The sequence below is a fragment of the Danio rerio genome, chromosome 6 (assembly GCF_049306965.1).
Source record: "Danio rerio strain Tuebingen ecotype United States chromosome 6, GRCz12tu, whole genome shotgun sequence".
In the NCBI taxonomy this organism is placed as follows: domain Eukaryota; kingdom Metazoa; phylum Chordata; class Actinopteri; order Cypriniformes; family Danionidae; genus Danio; species Danio rerio.
In genome coordinates this window covers 31716468-31737500 of record NC_133181.1, presented here as the reverse complement: position 1 = coordinate 31737500, position 21033 = coordinate 31716468, and the positions used below count along the sequence as shown (strand labels likewise).

Here is a 21033-nt window from a genome sequence, read left to right as displayed (position 1 = left end):
ACTATATTACTACCTGTGATACACCAGCCTGATCCCACGTGGAAACATAACTATCATGCTTTTTGGCAGTTTAGTGGCTTTTTACTAGGCCCAAACGGAATACGTGTGCAGAAATCTGCAGATTTTTAGCCTATCGAGTCTGTGTATTTACTTTTGTAAATGTGTATACTTTAATATTTATTTTTTAATTAGTTTCAGTATTATTATTGTGATATTATAATAGGAGTATGAAAATGTTCATATAAATCATTTACAATTCAGTTTGTAAAGTAATATTTTCTGTCTTTTAGTAGAGACATGCTTTATTTACCAAATAAGTGGATCTAATTGGGTTTGCATTGTAAGCATTAAATAAACGTTTAAAAGGTATTGCTTTTTATTTAATATGTTGCGTTTTTAGTTTTGATACTCCTAAAATGTTTCTGCATATATCTGCAGATTTTTTTTTTTTTTTTTTACAAAATTCTCTGCAGCAATAGCAAAAATTGTCTGCAGATTCTGTTTGGTCCTACTAAATAGTACAAAGTCATATTAGTTCATTTGTATGAACATGTGTTTTTTAAAAGGGGGGTGTGGCGCTAAACCCCACCCCTAACCAACTATCATTGGGAAATGAGGTCGCAAAAAATTCCTACGAATTAGCTACTAAATCAAAAGGTTATGACTTGGCGTGAGATGCAGTAGCACTAGATATACTCTCTGCATGAGAGTTCCTCCATAATTTCCATTATATTACTTTTAATTTGTGGGCATCGCAGAACCACTATAAACCCTGGATTCTGGTGGCATGAAAATGTCAGTATTGCTATAGAAACCAAACTGTTAAACATATTCTTGTGAAAAACTCTATTTTTAATGTTATCAGACAACAATTTTTATCTGGAGAGACTTTAAATCATATATTTTAACATGTAAATCCTTCTAAAATTCAAAAGTAAACCTTAAACTCTTTCAGATTTTTATCTTATATCATTACTAATATTTATGTATTTTATCTTGTATTTTGAAATGTGGATGACTTTTAATAGCTAGAATATTATTATAATTATAGAAATGTGTTATATCTAAAATGTGGCAAACTTTTTTTTGTGCCATGACTTGTGCCATAGAAGCCGATATGGCAATTCTCTGTCTCTCCTGGTGGCATGTCTGAGTTAAGATTTCAAAATGATGAGAAATCACTGCAAAAAAACTAAAATGTTTAGTCTTGTTTCTACTCTAAGAATTTCTACTCTAAGAATCTAAGTATTCTTTAATAAATAGGCATTTAAAAAAATCTTGTTTTCGAAAAGAAAGCAAGTTCATTTTAACCAAGTTTTTCCTTATAGGAAGTTAAACAATCTACCATTGGGGTAAGCGGAATTAGCTTGTTTTTAGATTATTTGTTTAGGGTTTACTCCACTAGCAGATTAGTTTGCTTGTTTTAAGAAGAAACTCATTTTGACTTGTTTTTGTTTTCTTTAAACAAGTCATTTTTTACTTGTCTATAAAACGCCTCTTGATTTAAGAGTGTTTAGATATATGAGCTAGACACAAGACAAAAAAAAGCTAAGTAAGAAAAAGTAACTGTCTGCATTGTAGTTGCAAATGTAAGGTTGTGAGGAAGTCAGAATTTTGAGACGGTCAGAATGACCTTTTTTAAATATTATTTGTCAGGAACACACTTTTATAGTACAATCTTTTACAGTAAGTCTGAAATGTCCATTTGAAGGCTGATTTCTTTATGTGTGCCTAATATAGACATTCTTGGAAGTTGATGTTTGAGTGACTTGAACAAACACGTGCAAGTAACCCGATGCCCTTAACAGAATGTGATGTTATGTGATCTGGCACGAGTCACCATAACAACACACGCATCATCACCTGTGCTTTAATCCAGCTGCTCTGCTAAAGGAAACGCTGCTCAAAGCTTCTGCCCCATTGTTCAAACTGTAACCCATCACAGAGCTGTCGTTACAATATGTGTTTTGTTTCCACACAGGAAATTGCACGCCACCTTCGGCCCAAAACTTTACGAGCCCTGTACGGCAAAAACAAACTGCAGAACGGCGTTCACTGCACAGACCTACCAGAGGACGGGATTCTAGAGGTGAGCTCATGCAAATCCCATTCAAACTCAGCGTTACGCAAGAGCCACACAGTCACGTTTTTGTCTTCGCTCTGTGACTCTAGTGTAATAATATGAAATATTTGAGGATCCCACAAATGAAGGGCAAGGACAACATGGCATCCAGGTCTCATGACTGACCTCAGTGTCTGACAGGAAGGGAAGCAGAGGAGCTTTGGTAGAAGGAAAAAAAGCCATTGTTATGCCAGCGAGTGGGTTTGGCCCGGTGGACGTCATTGTTGTCCACAACTCCTGATCCGTCCAGCCTCCAAGCACAAATGGTCCCTTGTTAATCATTTGCCTGCTGACCGACTCAGCCATGACATTCCAAGAGCTCAGGCCTCACAGAGAGACAGCCACTGCTGTAACAGGCACAATTCAGGGACAAGTCAATTGTTTGAAAGTAAAACAAGATGGTGAGCTGATGCCGAGACCCGATGAAGTGCTTAAAGTGTGTCACACATTAACATGAGTTTTGTTTTTAAATATAGACGCTGAATAGGGTATAAAAATTAACTAATAGTTATCACCGAACTTTCCCAGTTGAATAATTGGATTAAGAACGTTTTCTGAAATGTTATGTTGAAATATGTACATTTGAAGACTTCTCTAGAAAAAAATCAGAACTTTGGAGAGCGAGTAGTGTTTACAGAAGGAATTTTGAGATTTTCACTACATCATTTACAGCAGAGATGCCTAAAGTAGAGCCTACGGGGCCAAAGTTCACCTATGGTATAATTTGATTTAGCCCACCATCCCATCTGAAAAAAGACGGGGAATAATGGGGAGGTGGTTGGGGCGTATGCCTTTGACAGTGATCGTCCTTTCGAATTTAACATAACCGTTTGTTTCTATGTGTTATTGCTAAAATACAAAAAAGCAAACTGAAATTAAATGATTTTATTAAATACTGTAAACGAATCAGACATTTAAAATGTTAATGCTGTCATCTGCGAGCAAATCAAATAAGCTTGACTAGAGTATTCAGCATTAAACTTGTGTTATAAATGAAATAGTTTATGTTTTACTGTAATAAGTTCATTATAAAATGTTTAAAGTGATACTGGATTAGTCAATATGATCTAAAGCACAGTTTTCTAGTTATTTTTAAATATTAAAGAATAAGTTAGAAAATGACCCTTAGCAAATTTAATATAAATGGTTTGGTATATATTTCAGGGTTCTTACACCTTTTCCAACTTCAAATTCCAGCACTTTTTGAAGCATTTTCAAGGTGCACATTTGTGCTTTTTTTACTGGATGTACTTTTTCACATTTAAACCCATTGTGCTATTTAAAAAACACAATATGACCTTTTAACTTAATTTGTTGAATACTTTGGAACAAAATCTTCAGGATAGCTCACCCAAAAACTGTAAAAAAATAATAATAATAATAAAATAAATAAATAAAAGTTCTGATCAAATGTGCCATTATTTGTAACTTTAGGTAGTTTCTTAAACAAAATCTGTCCGTACTGTTTTCATTCTCTCGTACCCAGACCTTTACATTTTTTCAGCTGTAGCTCACTGTCATTAGTGGAAAGGCATTGACTAAGTGATTGACAGCTGATATTAACAAATCCATTTGTGTTCAAGAGCAGTGGGCCAATCGGAAGGCGGGGCAGGCATTGCAGGCTTTGTTTCCTGCAGCAATTTAACATGTCAACTGTTTAAACTATTTCAGAGTGCTGCGTTTGGCATTTTTAGTACAAAAATGCATTCTGCGTGAATGTCTCCTAAATACGGTCATGCGTTGGACATTTTGCAATGAAAACTGGTCACACGGCAACAGTTTTATGGAATCGCATAAATGCTCCCAAATATATTTTGGGCTCGCATAAATAAAATTTTGGGCGCAAATGCATCCAAAACGATCACAATTTTAAATTCAAGCAGGTTCGAGCACTTTTAAACATCAAGCATTTTCCAGGATTTCCAGCACCAGTACAAACCCTGATATTTGGCCCAAAGCCCTCAGTCAACTTGGTTTGGTTTGGGCCAAACCCCTGATTTGAACAATACTGTAGAATTTTTGTAGAATAAAATGTATATAGTGTATATAGTCTAGCATATTATGCATATTTTGTATAATCTAGCATATTTTTAACTCTTTAAAAATGTTTCAGAATATGAATAAAAGTGTAAAGTTTGGTTTTAGTGCTGCTGAAGTTGAGATTTATCACAATTCAAATGTATAAACTCATAGAAAACTCCAAATGTCCAAATTGCAACAAGCAAATATAATTAAAAGAAAGCTGATAAATCCATACTGATAATAATCAGATTAAACCCTTAGTTGTAACAGATAAACTTGAAACTGTGGAAAAAGAAGTTTTTATATTTTTCCTCAGAAAGGCGAGATAGAAAGCAAAGAATTCTGAGGAAAGTTAAACTCAGATGCGTCTAAAATAAACCTATAATTATGACATTTTCATATGCTTATCTGTGAAAATTACATTTGAGTTCAATTTTTCCTCAGAGTTCTTTCATTTCTATCTCGACTTTTTTAGGGAAAAGATAAAAACTTACATAATTCTATAAGTCATAATTATCAGAGGTCATAATTGTGAAAAAAAAGTTGCAATTAAATTTGTAATAAAATGAACAGAATCTTTCCATTCAGTGCAAAAGGATCTTTGTTGAGCATTTTTAAATCACACTAAACACTTCACTCTAAATGCCTGTTGACACCAAAAACAATGTAGTTTGAAGATCGTTCAATTATAATAGTAGAGTCACAAAATAAAAACGATAAATTAGCCAATCAGAAGCCATAATCTGCACAAGCACTTAGAATAAACGGTGATATTGTACACTAATGTGGACACTAAGATACAGGGTTCATACGGTCATGGAAAACCTGGAAAAGCCATGGAGTTTTGACATGGAATTATCCAGTCCTGGAAAAGTCATGGAAAACAGATATCTGTATACTTGAGTTTAGGTTAGTTGTCTTTACTTCTTTTTTTTTTCCTTGGCCAGTCACATACGCTCACACTATTAGTTGGGTAAACACTATTACACTATTAGTGTAAACATTATCTAAATCAGTTTTACATAGATATAAATTAAAACTAAATAAATTGCTGCGTGTTTTACGATACGCTGTAATAAATTTGAACATGCACGGTTTTTCTTTTACCACGCATATGTAGACATTGCATGAAACATTTGGTCATGAAAATTTACTTGAAAGTCTTGGAAAAATCAGAGAAGTTATGAAATTAGTAGTTTAGTAGTTGAAATGTGTATGAACCCTGAATATAGTTATCTTCCTCGTTGTTCCTCCATGGAACCTTTGTTTTTAAAGTATGTACCCAGCAAGCATTTTTTGTTTTTAAAAAATGTCTAAGAGACGTCTAAACATAGTGGTCTTGGCTAAAACAAGGCTAAACTTGGGCTGTCTAATAGACGTCTAAGAATAGACCAAAACTAGACGAGTCTTCAAACAAACGGAAATGAATGACTACACATATGAAGTCTGTCTATTTGACCACTAGTCTATTGGGTTATTCTTAGATGTCTAACAGATTTTCGCTGAAGTTTTGCCTTGTTTTAGCCAAGCTGTCTACGTTTAGATGTCTATTAGACGTCTATTAAACACAATTGTTTGCTGGCTAGTGTATACCATGTTATTTGACAGCTGTTCAGTTTTTGCAGTTGACCTTTTGCATGTTTCATTGTGTAGTAGATTGAATTTTGTGAAATTCTCTTTTGCAGGTCCAGTATTTCTTTAAGATTTTAGATGGGTGAAGCAACTGTGAGATGGAGATGTCTATTCGGCTGTGATTTCAATAAAGACCACTTTGACAATGCCTCAGTTGTCTGTCCATTTATTTCTTCTTAGGTCTTACCCAGATTTAAATAACATTACAAGAGCAAATGCAACTCCTGACAAGTGTTCTGACGTCCAACGATGAACATTAAACACTAACAAAACATCCTATTACACGGGGTACTGCTTTGCATTTGACAGGTTTCTTTTTTAAAAACCTTTGACCAGTGACTTTGGTTTTTTGGATTCATACATTACACTCTCCTGCTGAAAAAAATTGTACAACTGCATAAATATAAAATTCTTCCACCATGAAAATGGCTAAAACATTCATTAGAAAGTAACACCACGTCACGTGATGCATCCAGAACAAAAAAAAACAAAACAAAAACCAAATAAAAAAGCACTGAGTTGCCAAGCTGAACACTGGCCACTTCAGTCCTCCAGGCGAGACACACAGCTCTACACTTAATAGTAAAGGAAAAGATAAGCCTTACACAGAATTGACATTAGCCCCAATTTCCCAAATTGAAAGACGATCGAATAAAAAGTCAAAATGTGATGTAAAAACATTCCCCACAATCAATGAAAAAGAGAAGAAGAAAAGCAAAGGAAATGATCGTTTGAACGGAGTGCAGTCACTTACAAACACACACACACACACACACACACACACACAGAGACCTGGGGAGTTCAGAGCGTACCATGCCAGTATTTTCAGTTTTTAAGTAGACGATTATGCGCATTCACACACTCTCTCTCTCTCACACACACACACCTTGGACCGCTAAGGCTTTCTCACATAAGACAACAGAAATTACAACATGGCTTGGAAAGGACCACTGTATGCGACTACTGCACTGCACACTCCATAAAATATAAAGAGACCACACGAGGCAGAAATACTCAGGGGAAGGAACACTGCTCGCTACATCAGTAGTGGAATTATAATTTACAGTAATAAATGAACGTCCCATGGCTCACGGAATATTCTCATTTACAGTAGAATAAATACTTTGCTATTGCTACTCTTCCTGTAATTTACATCCTAACCCTAGACATGCAGAGAAAGCTAGTGTAAAGCGTACAGATTAAGTGTAGGTCCCGTATGTTACGAAAGTTTGTTCACGACTGTGTTTTTTTCTTTTTTCTTCTCCAATTGAATTTGCACTCGTCTCCGTTTATTCGTCTAAATTATTGTGTTTTGAAATGGGCAGAATAAAAGAGCTATTTTCACAGCTAAGGTCATGACTTGGTTTTGATGGTGAACTTGATGTCAAAACGTCCCTGAGAACGGTCCTTCTCGCTGTAATCGATGTTTTCTCCGTATACTTTGCATTCCACGCGCACGTCCACGTCTGTAGTGATGTTGTAGAACTTGATGGCCACCAGAGGCTGGAGGTACTGCGGCTGAAGCAGTTTCCCGTAGTACGGATAATACTGGAGGGGGAAACCAGTCCCCAGTCCAAAGTATTTAATCTGCCCGAGCAAGTTTGCTTCCTCTTCTCTCTGTTGAAGAAAATAAACTAGCGTTAGATCATTCTCTGAAGCACTTTGGAGCTTTGCATCGCTGTGATTGTTTAAGAACTATAACCATTGAGTTGATTATAGACCATTTCAATGTGGTTATCGTTGGCTCATCGACATTTCCTGTTTGTTATCAAACTACTTCAGAACTGTAACAAGAAGCAATTCAATCATAACGTTAAAACAGCTATCAGAACATTATCAATATGGGGCTCATTTTGGATTCTCGGAAGCTCTAGAAATTAAACGTATGAAACAGGAAATAGATTGGCACCATTGTTTTTGCTTACATCCCACAAAATGGTCTATGCTAGCATCTACACCAAAAATGCAGATTACTGCAAAACTAAAAAAAAACTTTTAAATTTACGACTTTTTAGTAAGATCAAAATAACATTTCTGAGGGGAAAAAGGTTGGAATTTCTGTAAACCCACAATAACAAGAAATAGAATGACAAATCTGATAAGTTTGAGGTGTTAGATAAGAAAAACACATGTAAAGCAAGATGGAAGTGTCTCTATTACTACTTATTGATTTATTTGTGGCAAAAAACAGCTTTTGTTGGATTCTGTTAGTGTTTTAATATCAATTAACAACACAATATCATTTTGAAATTGATTTCAGTAATGATCCTGTGAGTCATTCTCTTAACATTATCGCTTTTTTCACAAAATCTGAACACTTTACAGATGTCCTGTTGTGTTTTTTTGTGAATGGGCCTTTTGAACCTTAATGTTCTGTCTAAAAATTGGTAAAATGGTGCTATAGGCCATTTTTAAACTGGTAATTTTTTCAGAAAAATGGTTCTACAATATTACGTCTAGTTGTTACATATATAAAAGTCTGTTAGACAAGAATAATTTTAACCAAAAAATAAATATTATATAAATAAAATAATATCATTATTAGTTATGTTTCCATCCAAAAATGCGAATGAAATTTATGCGCAAAACTGGAATATCGCATAAAAGATGTGCCAATAAAGCAGCGTTTCCATCCAATGAGTCAATCAGAACAAAATCGGCACGTCTTGATTAACTGGCACCAAATATCAAATATAAAAATGGAACTTGCCGCGGTAAAAGAAGCTTTGTTTATTTAATAAATGACTTGCGTCTCAGAAGACAATACTGACACACAATGAACGTGTGGCGGCGGTTGAAGGCGTGAGATGTGGAGCACAGACGCTCTTGACAGTCCTGGAGTTCATTAATAATATTATAACACTAATGCTGAAATGTTTAAGGCGTTTTAGAATGACCACATCAACATTTCAGATGTTTTACAATGTGCTCTGCCTGCTGGTTTGTCCATTCAGACACATTTTTATCATCACAAAATCTCTTATAATAACATTACATGACCTTTTATAATGCGCATACTTGAAATTCGTAGTTATTATGCATCTTTTCTTATTGAGTAAAAAGTTTATCCAACTTAATTATGCACGTTTTTATGTGCATTTTCAAAATGGAAGCTGGAAACATGGCTATTGTCTGAACTACAAGACTTTGTGCACGCACATGTAGTGTCAACTACTTCTTAAACTTTATTTTCATGAATCGAGGCATTGATTTGATTCAAAATACTTTACATAAAATCAGTGAAACTTTAAAGATGTAAAGGAAATTGTTTATCTTTCTATTTTGTACACACATCCTCACTGTAAAATTATAATGAACTTTTTTTTTTTTAAATTCGACTTTAACTGAGAATTGTTTCTTACCTTGCTTGAGCAGTGGATTGGAATCACATTGCCCTGAAGTTTTGGGCGAACTGCCTCTGGGATACTTTCGTTGGATGCTGGTGGCTAAGAAAAGAGATTGACAGTGAGACCCAACTGCACAGGTGAACTAAAAGCACTTGATGTATACACAGTAGGCACGGGACGGTAACCATTTTAAAGGTATACCACGGTTTGGAAAATACAAGGTTTTAAAAACGCCAAAATTTCCTGTAACACCGTTCCTACGATATATGTGTGATTTATTTTTGTTTATTAGGACAACAGTATCTCCAGCAGAAAAGATCCCCAAAGATGCCATTTTAAATTTGCTTTTAATATGTGTTTTTGAAACTAATGAAGACATCATTAGCAGAAGTAAATTTAAATTAAATTCTTTAGCCTGACATGTTTACTGCTTCAAAATATTACAAATGTTTCTCAAAATAAGATATATTGTGTTCAGAGTGGAAAAAAGTAGTTTTTTTAACCGGACATTTACAAAGAGCATATTTTAGAGCAGTAATCACAATACCGTGAAACCATAATATTTTTATCCAAGGTTATCATACCGTCAGAATCTTATACCGGCCCATGCCTAATACACTATAGTAAACATATATACACATCTGCTAATGTTAGATAACTCACCCGTGGCATGAAATTCACGATCCTATTGAGTTTAACGATGAGGCAGGGTTGGCCATCGTCAAAGCCGTAATTTTTTTGCTTTTCGTCTTTTTGGCCTGAGCACTCGCCCAGCCATTCTCGTCTGAAGCGGCAGGCCTTCCTCACGCCATTGTCGCTCTCCAGTTCTCCACGGTCTGTATAAAATTGGGGTTTATCTAAACAAGAAACACATTACAGTTTTTTAGTGACTACCACAACTGCATTTCCTTGTCATTACAAGAACAGTGCTTGGGCAAGCAGGACAGCAAAATGAGTCAAATAAAGGCCCAATTGTCTACCTAAGCAGTGAACTGTTAACTTGTGAATAGAGCTCATATGACACAGATCTGAGGAGATCACCTTCTGAACTGTACCCTTTTAAAACGACCTACTTCATGGTAGAGCTATAGATACGTTTTAATGTTTTCAACTAAAATTAGAATGTAGAAATAGATTGTATTTGCCCATATGTTTAAATGACAATAGCATTTTGGGGGGGTTGAAAAGGAAAGCTTTTGTGTCTGATTTTTCTAAATGCCAGTTGATTATAGGTAAGTCATGCAAATGCGTATAGGCAAGCATGAGTACTTGACAACCAAAACATCTGTGATGAACTATAGGATTCAGTGCACAGACTATTTGTAATATTTTATTAATATTGACAGTTGTCAAGGATTTGAAAACATTGTCGTCTGTGCACAACACTGTTCAAAAATGCTGGAAAATCTTGGATGTATAAAAATGTGTGTATAATATACATATATACAGTCTTTGAAGTTCTTGTACCTCCACAATCTTCAAATTTGGTGTTATCCTCCTGGATATCTTTATTATATGCCTTAAGAAACGCATCAATATGATTGACATATGGCATGTAAGTTGATTCGTCGTTGATATTGTAGCTGATCTCGGCTTTGTCCGGGCGTGGGGAGTGTGATAATCCTGTAAGTAAAGCAGAAGAGTTAAATGTGGCCCGACAACTGCTGTTAACCACAAAAATGAACATTTAGCATTCATGAACTTCCCTCCAGCTCTGAAAGCAGTGTATACCTACTCTACCAATTCTCATGGAAGTTCACTATTCAGATTCCCAGCTTGGCAGTAATTTTCCACCAGCTTGAACGTACGGCTACTGAGAGGCGTGGCATGCGGGGAGCCAGTCAACAGAAGCCTTATATTGTCTGTAATGGCAGTTTTTGTTTCAACAGGCTGGCAATGACCTTGGTGCTTGTGCTGCAGCTGGTGTGAAACATTTGAAAGTTTCAGGGGCACTCTTGGATAGACCTTTAAGACTGTGGTTAGAGCTTGAGAGAGTCTCCCAGCCTTCCCCTCCTCCTCTCCACAATCTCACGTGCTTCTGTCACACAATGGAAACTTTTAGCCCCTAAGTGGGAGGCGGGACTTGAACGCGGGCTGCATGTCTTCTCTACGTCCGGCCTGCTTCACAGCGAATAGCTGCACACCATGGAGATCTCCTCTTCATTTTAGACTGCACTGTTCAAGGGCCGCCTCTCTTAAAGGGGAAACGGCGCTGCTTGGCAGAGAGATTAATGCTTAGGGCCCTTTGGAGCACAGCTAAATGTAATGCCAGGGCGGGAGTGTGCACTATGCAAACATTCACTGGCATGGCTGGTGTAGCCAATGGCTGGCAGTGGAGCAACAGGCAACCTTACGGGGATTATGGAAACTGCAGCACACAATGCTCTCCACTGTTACTTTTCCAAAGTACTTCCAAATTGCAAAACATTCGTTTGTGTTCAAAACAAGATCAGGGATCAAATCAAAGCATGTTGTGAAGTATTTCAGAGGTATGTTGTACATGCAGAAATGCAGACAGCATCAGAAACACTTCAAGGACTTGCAATGTGTGCCAATGAGGAACAACAATGCTGTCAGAACCCAAACGGGAAGCCTCGTCAGTCTAGCTGGGAGTGTGAAGGTCAAAATGGCTCTCTGTGTGTCTCTCTCCTTCTCCTCCCTCACACTCCTACCACCTCCACCCTCTTTCCCTTTCTGAGATCAGACAGACCTTTAACGTCACAGGGTTTACAGAAACTTTTAGCACTGTGGAACAATCTGTCTATCAATGGGAATGTTGTTCTTTCCAATTTTCCATATTAAGTGCTGAAGAATAACATAGATGCCCATGATGGAAAAGTGAATGTTGTCAAGCAGGTGACAAACCTCCAAATACACTATTGAGGTGTATTTGTTAAAACAAGACTGTTATGTGGAATAAGATGTTAAAATATCTTCCGAAGTTGTGTACAAGAACATAATGATAGCCCTGATGTTAGTCACAATTTTGAATAACACAACGCTGTCACATATAGTACTTATCAGAAATCAGACCAGACAAAACAACTATTAAAGTACACACAGATCACTCTGTATCTGTTCGGGTTGGTGATTCATTCTTAGAGCTTTCAAGTACAGATAGTACTCTGAACGCTTTTGGGCATGTAATATCTTCAACATCAACCAATCTGGTTAGTTACCTGGGGGTGCAACCCTGTCCTGGTATGTGGGCTTGTAGTTGCTGAGAGTCAGGAGCATGGCCTGGATGGTGCCAATGAAAATTCCAGCCAAGCAGCCGTAGAAGATTACGTAGAAGATGAAGATTTTTACTGCAGAGAAAACATGAAGCATCAAGTCAATAGGATGTTTAAGTGCACAAACAAGCAGAAAAATCACACTGAGTTTATATAAACAAAACCAAATCTAAAGTTCTGTAGAACAAAATCCTGTTAATTTAAAGTGTGCTAAACAGATTATGTTGAATGAGGTATAAACTGAATGTTTGAAGTTGGCATGAAATATTCAAACAAATTTCTAACTATTTTTTAAAGTGTCAGTGATTCATTCACTGCCACTCGAAAAAATAAATAAATAAATAAGAAATTAGTCAGACATCTGCAATCATATCCATTTCTTTAGAAACAATCAACTGAAAGCTAGCATTCAGGTCTGTCTCCTTACAATCACCCAAGTTTTTATTCTGTTTTCCAATAATACATTTAATTCAGATGGACTTTAAAAAATGAACACAACAAGGAAAAGATCTATAGGCTTGGGATGATAACCGTTTTCAAGGTATACCACGGTTTGGAAAAGTCAGGGTTTTAAAATTGCCAACTTTTTCTGCTATTTTTCAGTATCTCCAGCAGAAAATATACCCAAAGATGCTACTTTAAATAGTAAAGAAATCTAGGTTTTTGAAACTAATGAAGACAGCAGAAGTCAATGATTCATTAAATTCTTTAGCCTAACATGTTTAAAGCTCCGAAATATTATAAATGTTTCTCAAAATAAAATATATTGTGTTCACAGTGGAAAAGGTTGTTTTTTCAGCCAGAAATTTAAAAAGAGCATATTTTAGAGCAGTGATCACAATACCGTGAAATTGTGAAACCGTGATTTTTATAACCAAGGTTATCGTACCGTCAGAATCTTATACCGGCCCATGTTAGATCTATCATTTTATCTGTTTCAGAAGAAACTGTATCTGAACTGCAGTGAATAAAGAGTAACAAACTCTGATTAGTCACTCTTAAAAATCAAGTTTTTCTTTTTGTTAAATAACTTTGATCATTCAAAAAACTTCTTTTTTTTATTTAACTTTGATAATTGAATTCAATTTTACTGATCATAAAAATAAATGGATTTATAAACACTAACATCTTTTTAAAACATGGAAGCTGGCTGCCTTTGGAGCCTTTGAAATTTATGCAAAGTTGCCAGTCACTGAAACATCCCCAACTTTCCTGTATGAAGAGCAGCGACAGCAGCTTCAGTCAATCTCACACATTACTCATAACAGCAAGTCTAAGAACTCACATGTCCCTCTCTGTCTGACGCAACAGAACGAGACCTGCAGAATAACATTCCTGTCTGTCAGTTACTGTGCCAGTCTGTGGGCTTCATTGAAAGGGCCCCAAAACAACCATTTCAAACTGGTCCCCTATAGACATAAGCAGCAGGTTTGTGTGTGTGGATGACGAAGTTAAACTTCCTTTCCTTCAACGTTGGCAGTAAAACTTTGCCGCCACTTAAATCTACAGGAAACACATTCAAGTTTGAATATGGTCCCACAAACAATAGATTCACGTGCCGTAGAGATTCGGTGTGGGCAGAGGAAAAAGCCTGACCCTGAGGGTATAAATAATAGGACCTCTGTTTCTAAACTCCTATGATGTTTTAAAACCTTGTTAAAGCCACATTCAAGAAGATTGAGAGTAAGATTAGCCACATGCCAACAGTAAAGGCAGGGCATCTATTGGCTGTTAACTGTGTCATTCATTCTCTCTCACTTCTCATTGGTTTACCTGAAAGCTTTACTCAATCGAGTAACTTAAATCATGTAAAACAACACATTTAGTTGTATCCTGTAGTCTCCAGCCAGTGTTTTGGGGGCAGCAACCTGAATGACGCAATACAAAGGACGACTTTTCATTAGCTTATACCAGTAACAACGCGGTTAAATCGATACAATAAGCCAAAAATACTCTTTTAAATGAATAATACGAGCTTTAATGAAATCATGCGCGTCAGTGGAAACGTTTCCTCTACTGCTAACATCCCCTTTCTCTAGCTCTCTCCAAGCTCGTACCATACGGTTTGTTTGGCTAGCTTTTGCCAACTTTATCAAACCAGTCAAACTGTAAAGGCTCACTGACTGAATCTCTATTATTTTACGTGAAATTTAGGAAACAGTTTTAGACCTTCCTGGTAAGTATAAAACGAAACTTCACACGGATAGAGCTTAGCTGGCTAAGCTACATGTGACTGACTCCCTCATACTCCACATGTGTCAGACTCAGACACATATTTCCTTCTGTTTCACTACTCAACAATGTGCATTTCACAACCTGTGTATAGTCTTATTAAATGTGAAAACTCTATTGTTCTAACGCGAAGGTTATGCAACTTTTCATTAACAGGCATTCATTAATGAAGGCAAATGTACATGTCAATTTTCCATCTGATAAAACACACTAACGTTAAGCTGATAACATATTTACAGATAATATAGATTTACACAGAAAGAAGGACGATGAATGGGTACTGAACATCCAGCTTTATGACATTATCATTAACTGCAGGCCATAAAGTTACTGGCCAAATCACATTTCAGTCACCTTGAGGATAGAAATTACATAGCCAAACATGCTAAGGTCATTTTATTCATGCCTGACACTTGAAGCTTTAATGTAATGTGACTCTTCGCGGTAAAAGGTTGTTTCCATTCAAATCAGAATCATTTTTACTCTGTTTGAACTCTGTTTAACAGTTTGATAGCAGTTTAAATGAACCCATCACTGCAGGTAGTAACTTTGAAATCATTTGATGCTTAAAAAACAGCAAAGTCACTAAACTCATGTTTCCATGAGTGGCTGGAAAACAGTAACCCTCATTGAAAGACAGCTAACGTTAACATTATGACAGTCCTAAACTAACGTTAAAATAACATCCTTATCACGACCTTCAAAAATGACAATCTCTTCACCCACTACGGACCCAAACGTTAACATTTGCCGTTAATCAAGTCATTGTTCAAATGTTACTAGACGCGCTATAAAAAGCACTATTTTCCTCCCTTATGACATTGTCATTTACATTTTTACCACTCCGTGGCTCGTAATATTCACAACTCTGTTCATTTATTACACGTCTATAACGCTGTTTTGTCTATGATAAATCATACAACACACCGCTCTTCTGTTTAGCCCTGTATGTAACGTCAGTCTTTTAAAAGTGGCAATTAACTTACCATTTGCGTATGATAGCAAAACACAAGCGCGAGTTTTTCCAATTTGAAAACGAAAGTCACGACTCAGTCAAATCAAACAGGTGCCGAGCTTGTCCAAAGTCAGAACACACGCCGTTTCTCCCGTTTTTAACGTTAAGACCTATCGATATTACTACCTTATACAGAAGGAAATACAACTTTATTCCAAGAGAACAGGCGCTGATGAAACAATCTGGAGAACACTTACGCCAACTACAGCCTGTGCGTCCTAAAAACTCCTTCTTGTCAGAATTCCAGATAAAGGACTTCCAGCCACCGTCACCATCTTTATTTGCGGGCATTTTCGGTATTTAGTTCCCTTTTTGGTGGTGTTTAAATGGGCCTTATGGACTTCACAGCGATGTTGTCCCCTTCCTTAATGTTGTAAAAAAGGACAAAGTCGTACCCGGTACCTTTGCTTGTACTCACTCAATATATAGTCAGAGCCAGTCTCCGCCCAGTGGCTCTTTTTAATAAGTTACCTTCAAAAGAGGGAGGGCAGATATTGACCAATCACAGGCCGCTTTGCTTTTGCGTAACAACTCGTAAACGGATGGAATTCATGCTCGCATGTGCACACAGTTCAGCACTGACTGTATCTTTCAAACTCCAAACTGTGTTCTTATACCTCAAAATTACCTTCTGACTGGTCACATACAGTTTGAACCACAATAAGGCACCACGGGGCTTTAAAGTTCTTATTCGTTTGTGTGATTTCTGGAGATGTAGGCCCGCGACAAGGACTGCGAATGTTTCTAGTACGTTACCACGGTGATTCTGCGTTTTTAAAGTACCATTTAGTATCATATAAACATCATAACGCATACATTTCATACACAAATGGCATGGTATTTTCATTTGACACCAATACTTAATATAATATTGTTGCAATACAGAAAACCAAAAGCAACACGAGTGATCAAATAAAAGTATTCTTTAGAAATCATAATTATTTTATAAAAGTACAGATGGCGCTATGATTCAAAATATAGTTTCCTCTATTTGCACACCTTCATTCCTTGATGGTGTGTGAGGAGCATAAATGTGTGTATGAGGTGTGTTGTCAAGAGGAGGAAACATTTTGACCTGCTGTGGATTACTCGAGTTCAAGAATGTGATTTGTGCTCCATTCAAGGTCATTTGTGGGAGGCAACAGGACCATGAACCCACCTACACTAAACCTGTACACGAGCACCGAGCCGTAGAGATTCAGTCTCTCAATAAGGTGTTTGTGAATTTAGGTCGTTTTCTTCGTTTTTCTTTCACATAATCTATAGACAAGCTTCAACAAGTGTTAATCTTTGCAGGTATTAGGGACTGCATACTGGGATTACTGGTTCATTCATTGAGTTTGGGGGTTGGTTGACCCCAAAAACTCTATACACTGTAATTAAGTTGAATTCATCAGTTAAATGTAAATACTAATCTACTTAGCACATATATAATACAAGAGGATGTTAAGACAATGTATACATAAAAATGTAATCCCATAATAAATCTGCAGTAAATAATCAGTTAATAGGTGCACGCATTGTTGTTATGGGTGGGGAGCCTCTAACATGTACACACAGGTGTTTCTACGGCATCAATATTGGCCTAATGTCTATATAATAGATAATGTCATTTGAAGCTTAACCAAAGTACATTCATTTAGAAAAGGATGAATCACACCATGCTATTGCAATGGTACAGTTGAGCTAAAAATCACAGATCAATTGATGTAACATCATTTCAGAAATAAAGGTCCAAAAGCTGTCACTATGGGAGTATCTTTTCAAAACGTACATGTTTGTATCTAACCTGTCCACATTGGTACCTTAAAGGTACCCGAGGGTCACTTCTATAATGTTTTGGTATATGTGCACTTTAGGCACTAAATTGTACCTTTAGGGCACACATATGGACTCTTTTAGGATCAAATTGTACATTTTGAAAAGGTGGAACAGTAAAAATGTATATATTTTATACTTTTCTGTCTTTATAACAGAAAGTTTCTTGTACATACTGTAAAATTATCAACACTGGACATTGGATTACATAGAAAAAAATATATGTGTGATAAAATATTGTGCAAAGACTACTGAAACAAAAGATTCATAAAAGTTTTGGATCAACAAATTATGCAACTTTGGGATGGACTATGCAATTTACATAATATAAGATAGAATATCATGTTAATTTCTTCATCAAATACAAAAAAAAAGGGATTTTTCAAAGGCATATTAAACACAGGTGTTCACTTCAATATTGCCAATTACTTTTGTGAGTCAAAGAAACATTAAAATATTGTAATGTTCATCATTCAGAGCAACATATATTTTCATGTATCATCTTATTCTGAGCTGTAATTATATATATATATATATATATATATATATATATATAATTACAGTTTAGAATAAGATGTTACATGAAAATATATGTATACACATACAGTGTGAGCCATTTACATTGATACACCTTAATAAACTTACTGGGAACTTCACAAAAAAAAAAAAAAACAATGGTGTGCTTGGTTTTAAATGTAACTTTATTTTTTATTCTATCACCAACTATTCCCATTTTATTAAGGTGTAACCATATAAATGGCCCACCGTGTATATATATGTATGTATGCATGTATAAAAAAAAACACGTGAGCGTACTAAATTTCTAAATATTTTAAGTGAATAAAAACTTTTCAATAATTAATGTGTAAAACCTGTTGTTTTATTAAATATTGGCTAAGAAATAGAGATTTAGAACATTTGGGGCTGTACTGTGGTATTTCAATATGTCTTGTATTTAACTCTAAATATGCCTGGCAAGACTTTTGGCTCAGAAAAAAACAATGAACACATTCTAAAGTATGAAAACATATTTAAATCTGTATTACATTGTTATTGTTTTCATGCTTGAAAAAACCTTTTTTGTCTTTGACCTATAAACATTAGACTGTTTCCTAAGTCCCACACCCAAAAAGTCTTACAAGAAGCAAAAGCGTTTTGTATTTCCAGGCTATTGGCAAGTCCTCTGGGAGGTGCTGCATTCCGGTATAGGTTGCTGATTGAATGTGGCAGGCGCATGGACTGCCAGACCCCACTTCATCAACAATGTCATACCTGTGCAACGGCACGGAAAGATGGCATCTTCTTCAGCATGCTCGTCTGTCCCCCCTCCCTTTGTCACTAAATAAACTCGCCATTACTTTCAACTTCAAAACAACTCTTTACAAGCTGACAAGCTGAGGTGTAGATAGTGCTGAGCCCTTTGATGCCTGAACTATTCTTAGTCGTAAGAACCTTTTTCAGTCCCCTTACTCTTACAGCCAGTTTCAAACTGAGGACCATTTGAGTTTTCTTTATTTGTGCACAACATAGTTGTGATGCCATTAATTATATCTGACATAATAGTCGCAAAGACTGCCTGAAGCTGTAGACGATTTAAAAAAGCGTGAAGTTCGTGGCCTCTTTTTGTGTTTATCTTACTGACGCTGACACACATTGGCAGTGGAGAGTATGAATGGTGATAAGGGTTTTTCCCCTGGCCTCTAATGTGCCTTAGATATCTCTCAACATCAGCTGACAGCAGAGTCAAAATTCACTCATGTAAGAGTTACAGTACATGGCAAATGAGAGGGTGATGGGACATTTGTTTTTATAATGCATCATTGGTTTTCTAATTACCATCTCTCAAGCTGGGGTGTCTGTTTAGAGCTGTACAGAGAGTCAGAGAGTTATTAAAGCTTTTGAAATAAGCATATTTTTTTCAAATGTACTTTTTGAAAGACTTCATGTCAGGCAAAACATTGCATCATGATTGTGTTTTGGTGAAGCAGCAGACTTCACTAACCAGCACATATATGTCATATTTACATAGAGGCTTTGCTGTGGAATGTAGCTCCAGTCTGGAAGCTTGAACATTTTGTATATTTTAACGACCAAATATATTCAACATGACCAAATATATCTTGTATCAGTGTAAACAGGGTAACACATCTGAGTGTTTGAGCCACTTCTTGTTGCACGGATGAGTGGGGGTCATCTAAGAAGTGAAATCCAAAAGCTGAGGAAAAATTTGTATTCTTTTGTTATTTTCTGGACAAGCTATTACTAAAACAAGTATTACGCATGTAACATTATGTAGATTGTTATTTTTATGAGATGAAGATCAAACTTCAGAAATAATTCTAAAATGCTGATTCCTTATTATCATTAATGCGATTTTGTAGATACTATGATAGTTTTACAATAAGTACAATTATTGAGCAAAGAAACAGAGGTATTTGAGACAGAAATATTCTGTAACATTAGAAATGTTACTTTTGATCAGTTTATTGAGTTCTTGCTTAATTTAATTAATAATTTATTTACAATCTTGTTTGATTGGATCAATTTTATTATTGGACATAGCTCATAATAATGTCTTAATGTTCTATCTTTTCAATGTTATTAAGGCTTTTATTCAGAACTGTCAAGTTCAGTGTGGGCTGCTTCATTTACTGCTGTGTGTTTTATAGGACACAGTATACATGAATGCAGACCTGTGGTCAGAATGGATTTATTAATTGGATGCAACAGTCATTTAGGCTACTGTGTTGGGTGACAGTAATATGCATTATAATATTCACTAATACTAGTTTCTCTGATATCCTCTAAAAATAAATGATGGCTAATTTAATTATGCTTAAACCTAAGGTATTTATTCTTTATATTTAGATTTTATACCTTTTTGTGTGCAGTGTACAGTAGCTTTTTGTGAATGTATATGGTCTACAAAGTTCAAAGAAGATCAAAGTCCATGATAAATAGAGTTATTGTTCCCCCAAAAGAAAGAACTGATTCTGAAGTCCCTGAAAAAAGTTGTTAGTAATTCCAGTCTTTCTTCCTGCATAAACCCACGCAGGTTTGTAACAAATTTGAATAATGCTAGCCTATAGTCGAAAGCAAATTCCAAATGTTGAGGAAGTTTAGGCTGCTGTAGAAGTATTACACATTAAAATCCTTATCTGAAATTTGTAACAAACAAAATAAAAAACTCACTACTCTACAAAAGATTCAGATATGTTATATTGTTAATTTCTTATGCACTAAGCAATAAATGCATTACAGTTGGACCATTTGACCATTTAAAACAGAGAAGACTCTTGTAAAGAATAAATTTAGAGAGACTCTCCTTTTTACGCTGTGAAAAGAGCAAACTTTCTTCAAAACATTTTTTCAAAAGAGCGTTTTTATATTAAGAGAAAATGACATGTATTTTTATATTGCATAAGGTAATACAAGTAAGAATTTTAAAAGATCTGCTAAACAGAATAAGGAACCTTTAAAATAGCACAATAATTGTACATGTACATCTAGAATTAAATCTAATTTAAACATTTTTGAAAAAAAAACACAAACCTTTTTTTTTAAATAAAAGAAGGGTTATATTAGTTTTACAGTGTATTTACAATTGCTCAG

The 21033-nt window shown here is 35.7% G+C and overlaps 2 protein-coding genes and 1 long non-coding RNA gene across 3 annotated transcripts in view; 2 read left to right on the top strand and 1 right to left on the bottom strand.

Annotated features, from left to right (window-relative positions):
* The window catches only part of nme7 (NME/NM23 family member 7), a 60868-nt gene extending 54943 nt beyond the window's left edge, over positions 1–5925 (top strand). The window contains 2 exon segments of the mRNA NM_130929.2: positions 1982–2089; positions 5830–5925. Coding sequence (NP_571004.2) covers positions 1982–2089; positions 5830–5862 — 141 coding nt within the window. The 3' untranslated portion in view covers positions 5863–5925.
* A 1-nt stretch (position 5926) lies between these two features.
* atp1b1a (ATPase Na+/K+ transporting subunit beta 1a) lies at positions 5927–15988 on the bottom strand. Its single transcript, NM_131668.3, is given in 6 exon segments — positions 5927–7393; positions 9139–9222; positions 9787–9980; positions 10591–10746; positions 12303–12431; positions 15801–15988. Coding segments are annotated over 6 exon segments (921 nt in total). The 5' UTR covers positions 15895–15988; the 3' UTR covers positions 5927–7129.
* Positions 9107–15924, top strand: LOC141386292 (uncharacterized). The gene is made up of 2 exons (XR_012407985.1): positions 9107–12658; positions 12795–15924. It is a non-coding gene; the product is annotated as an uncharacterized lncRNA (long non-coding RNA).
* Positions 15989–21033: the final 5045 nt, after the last annotated feature.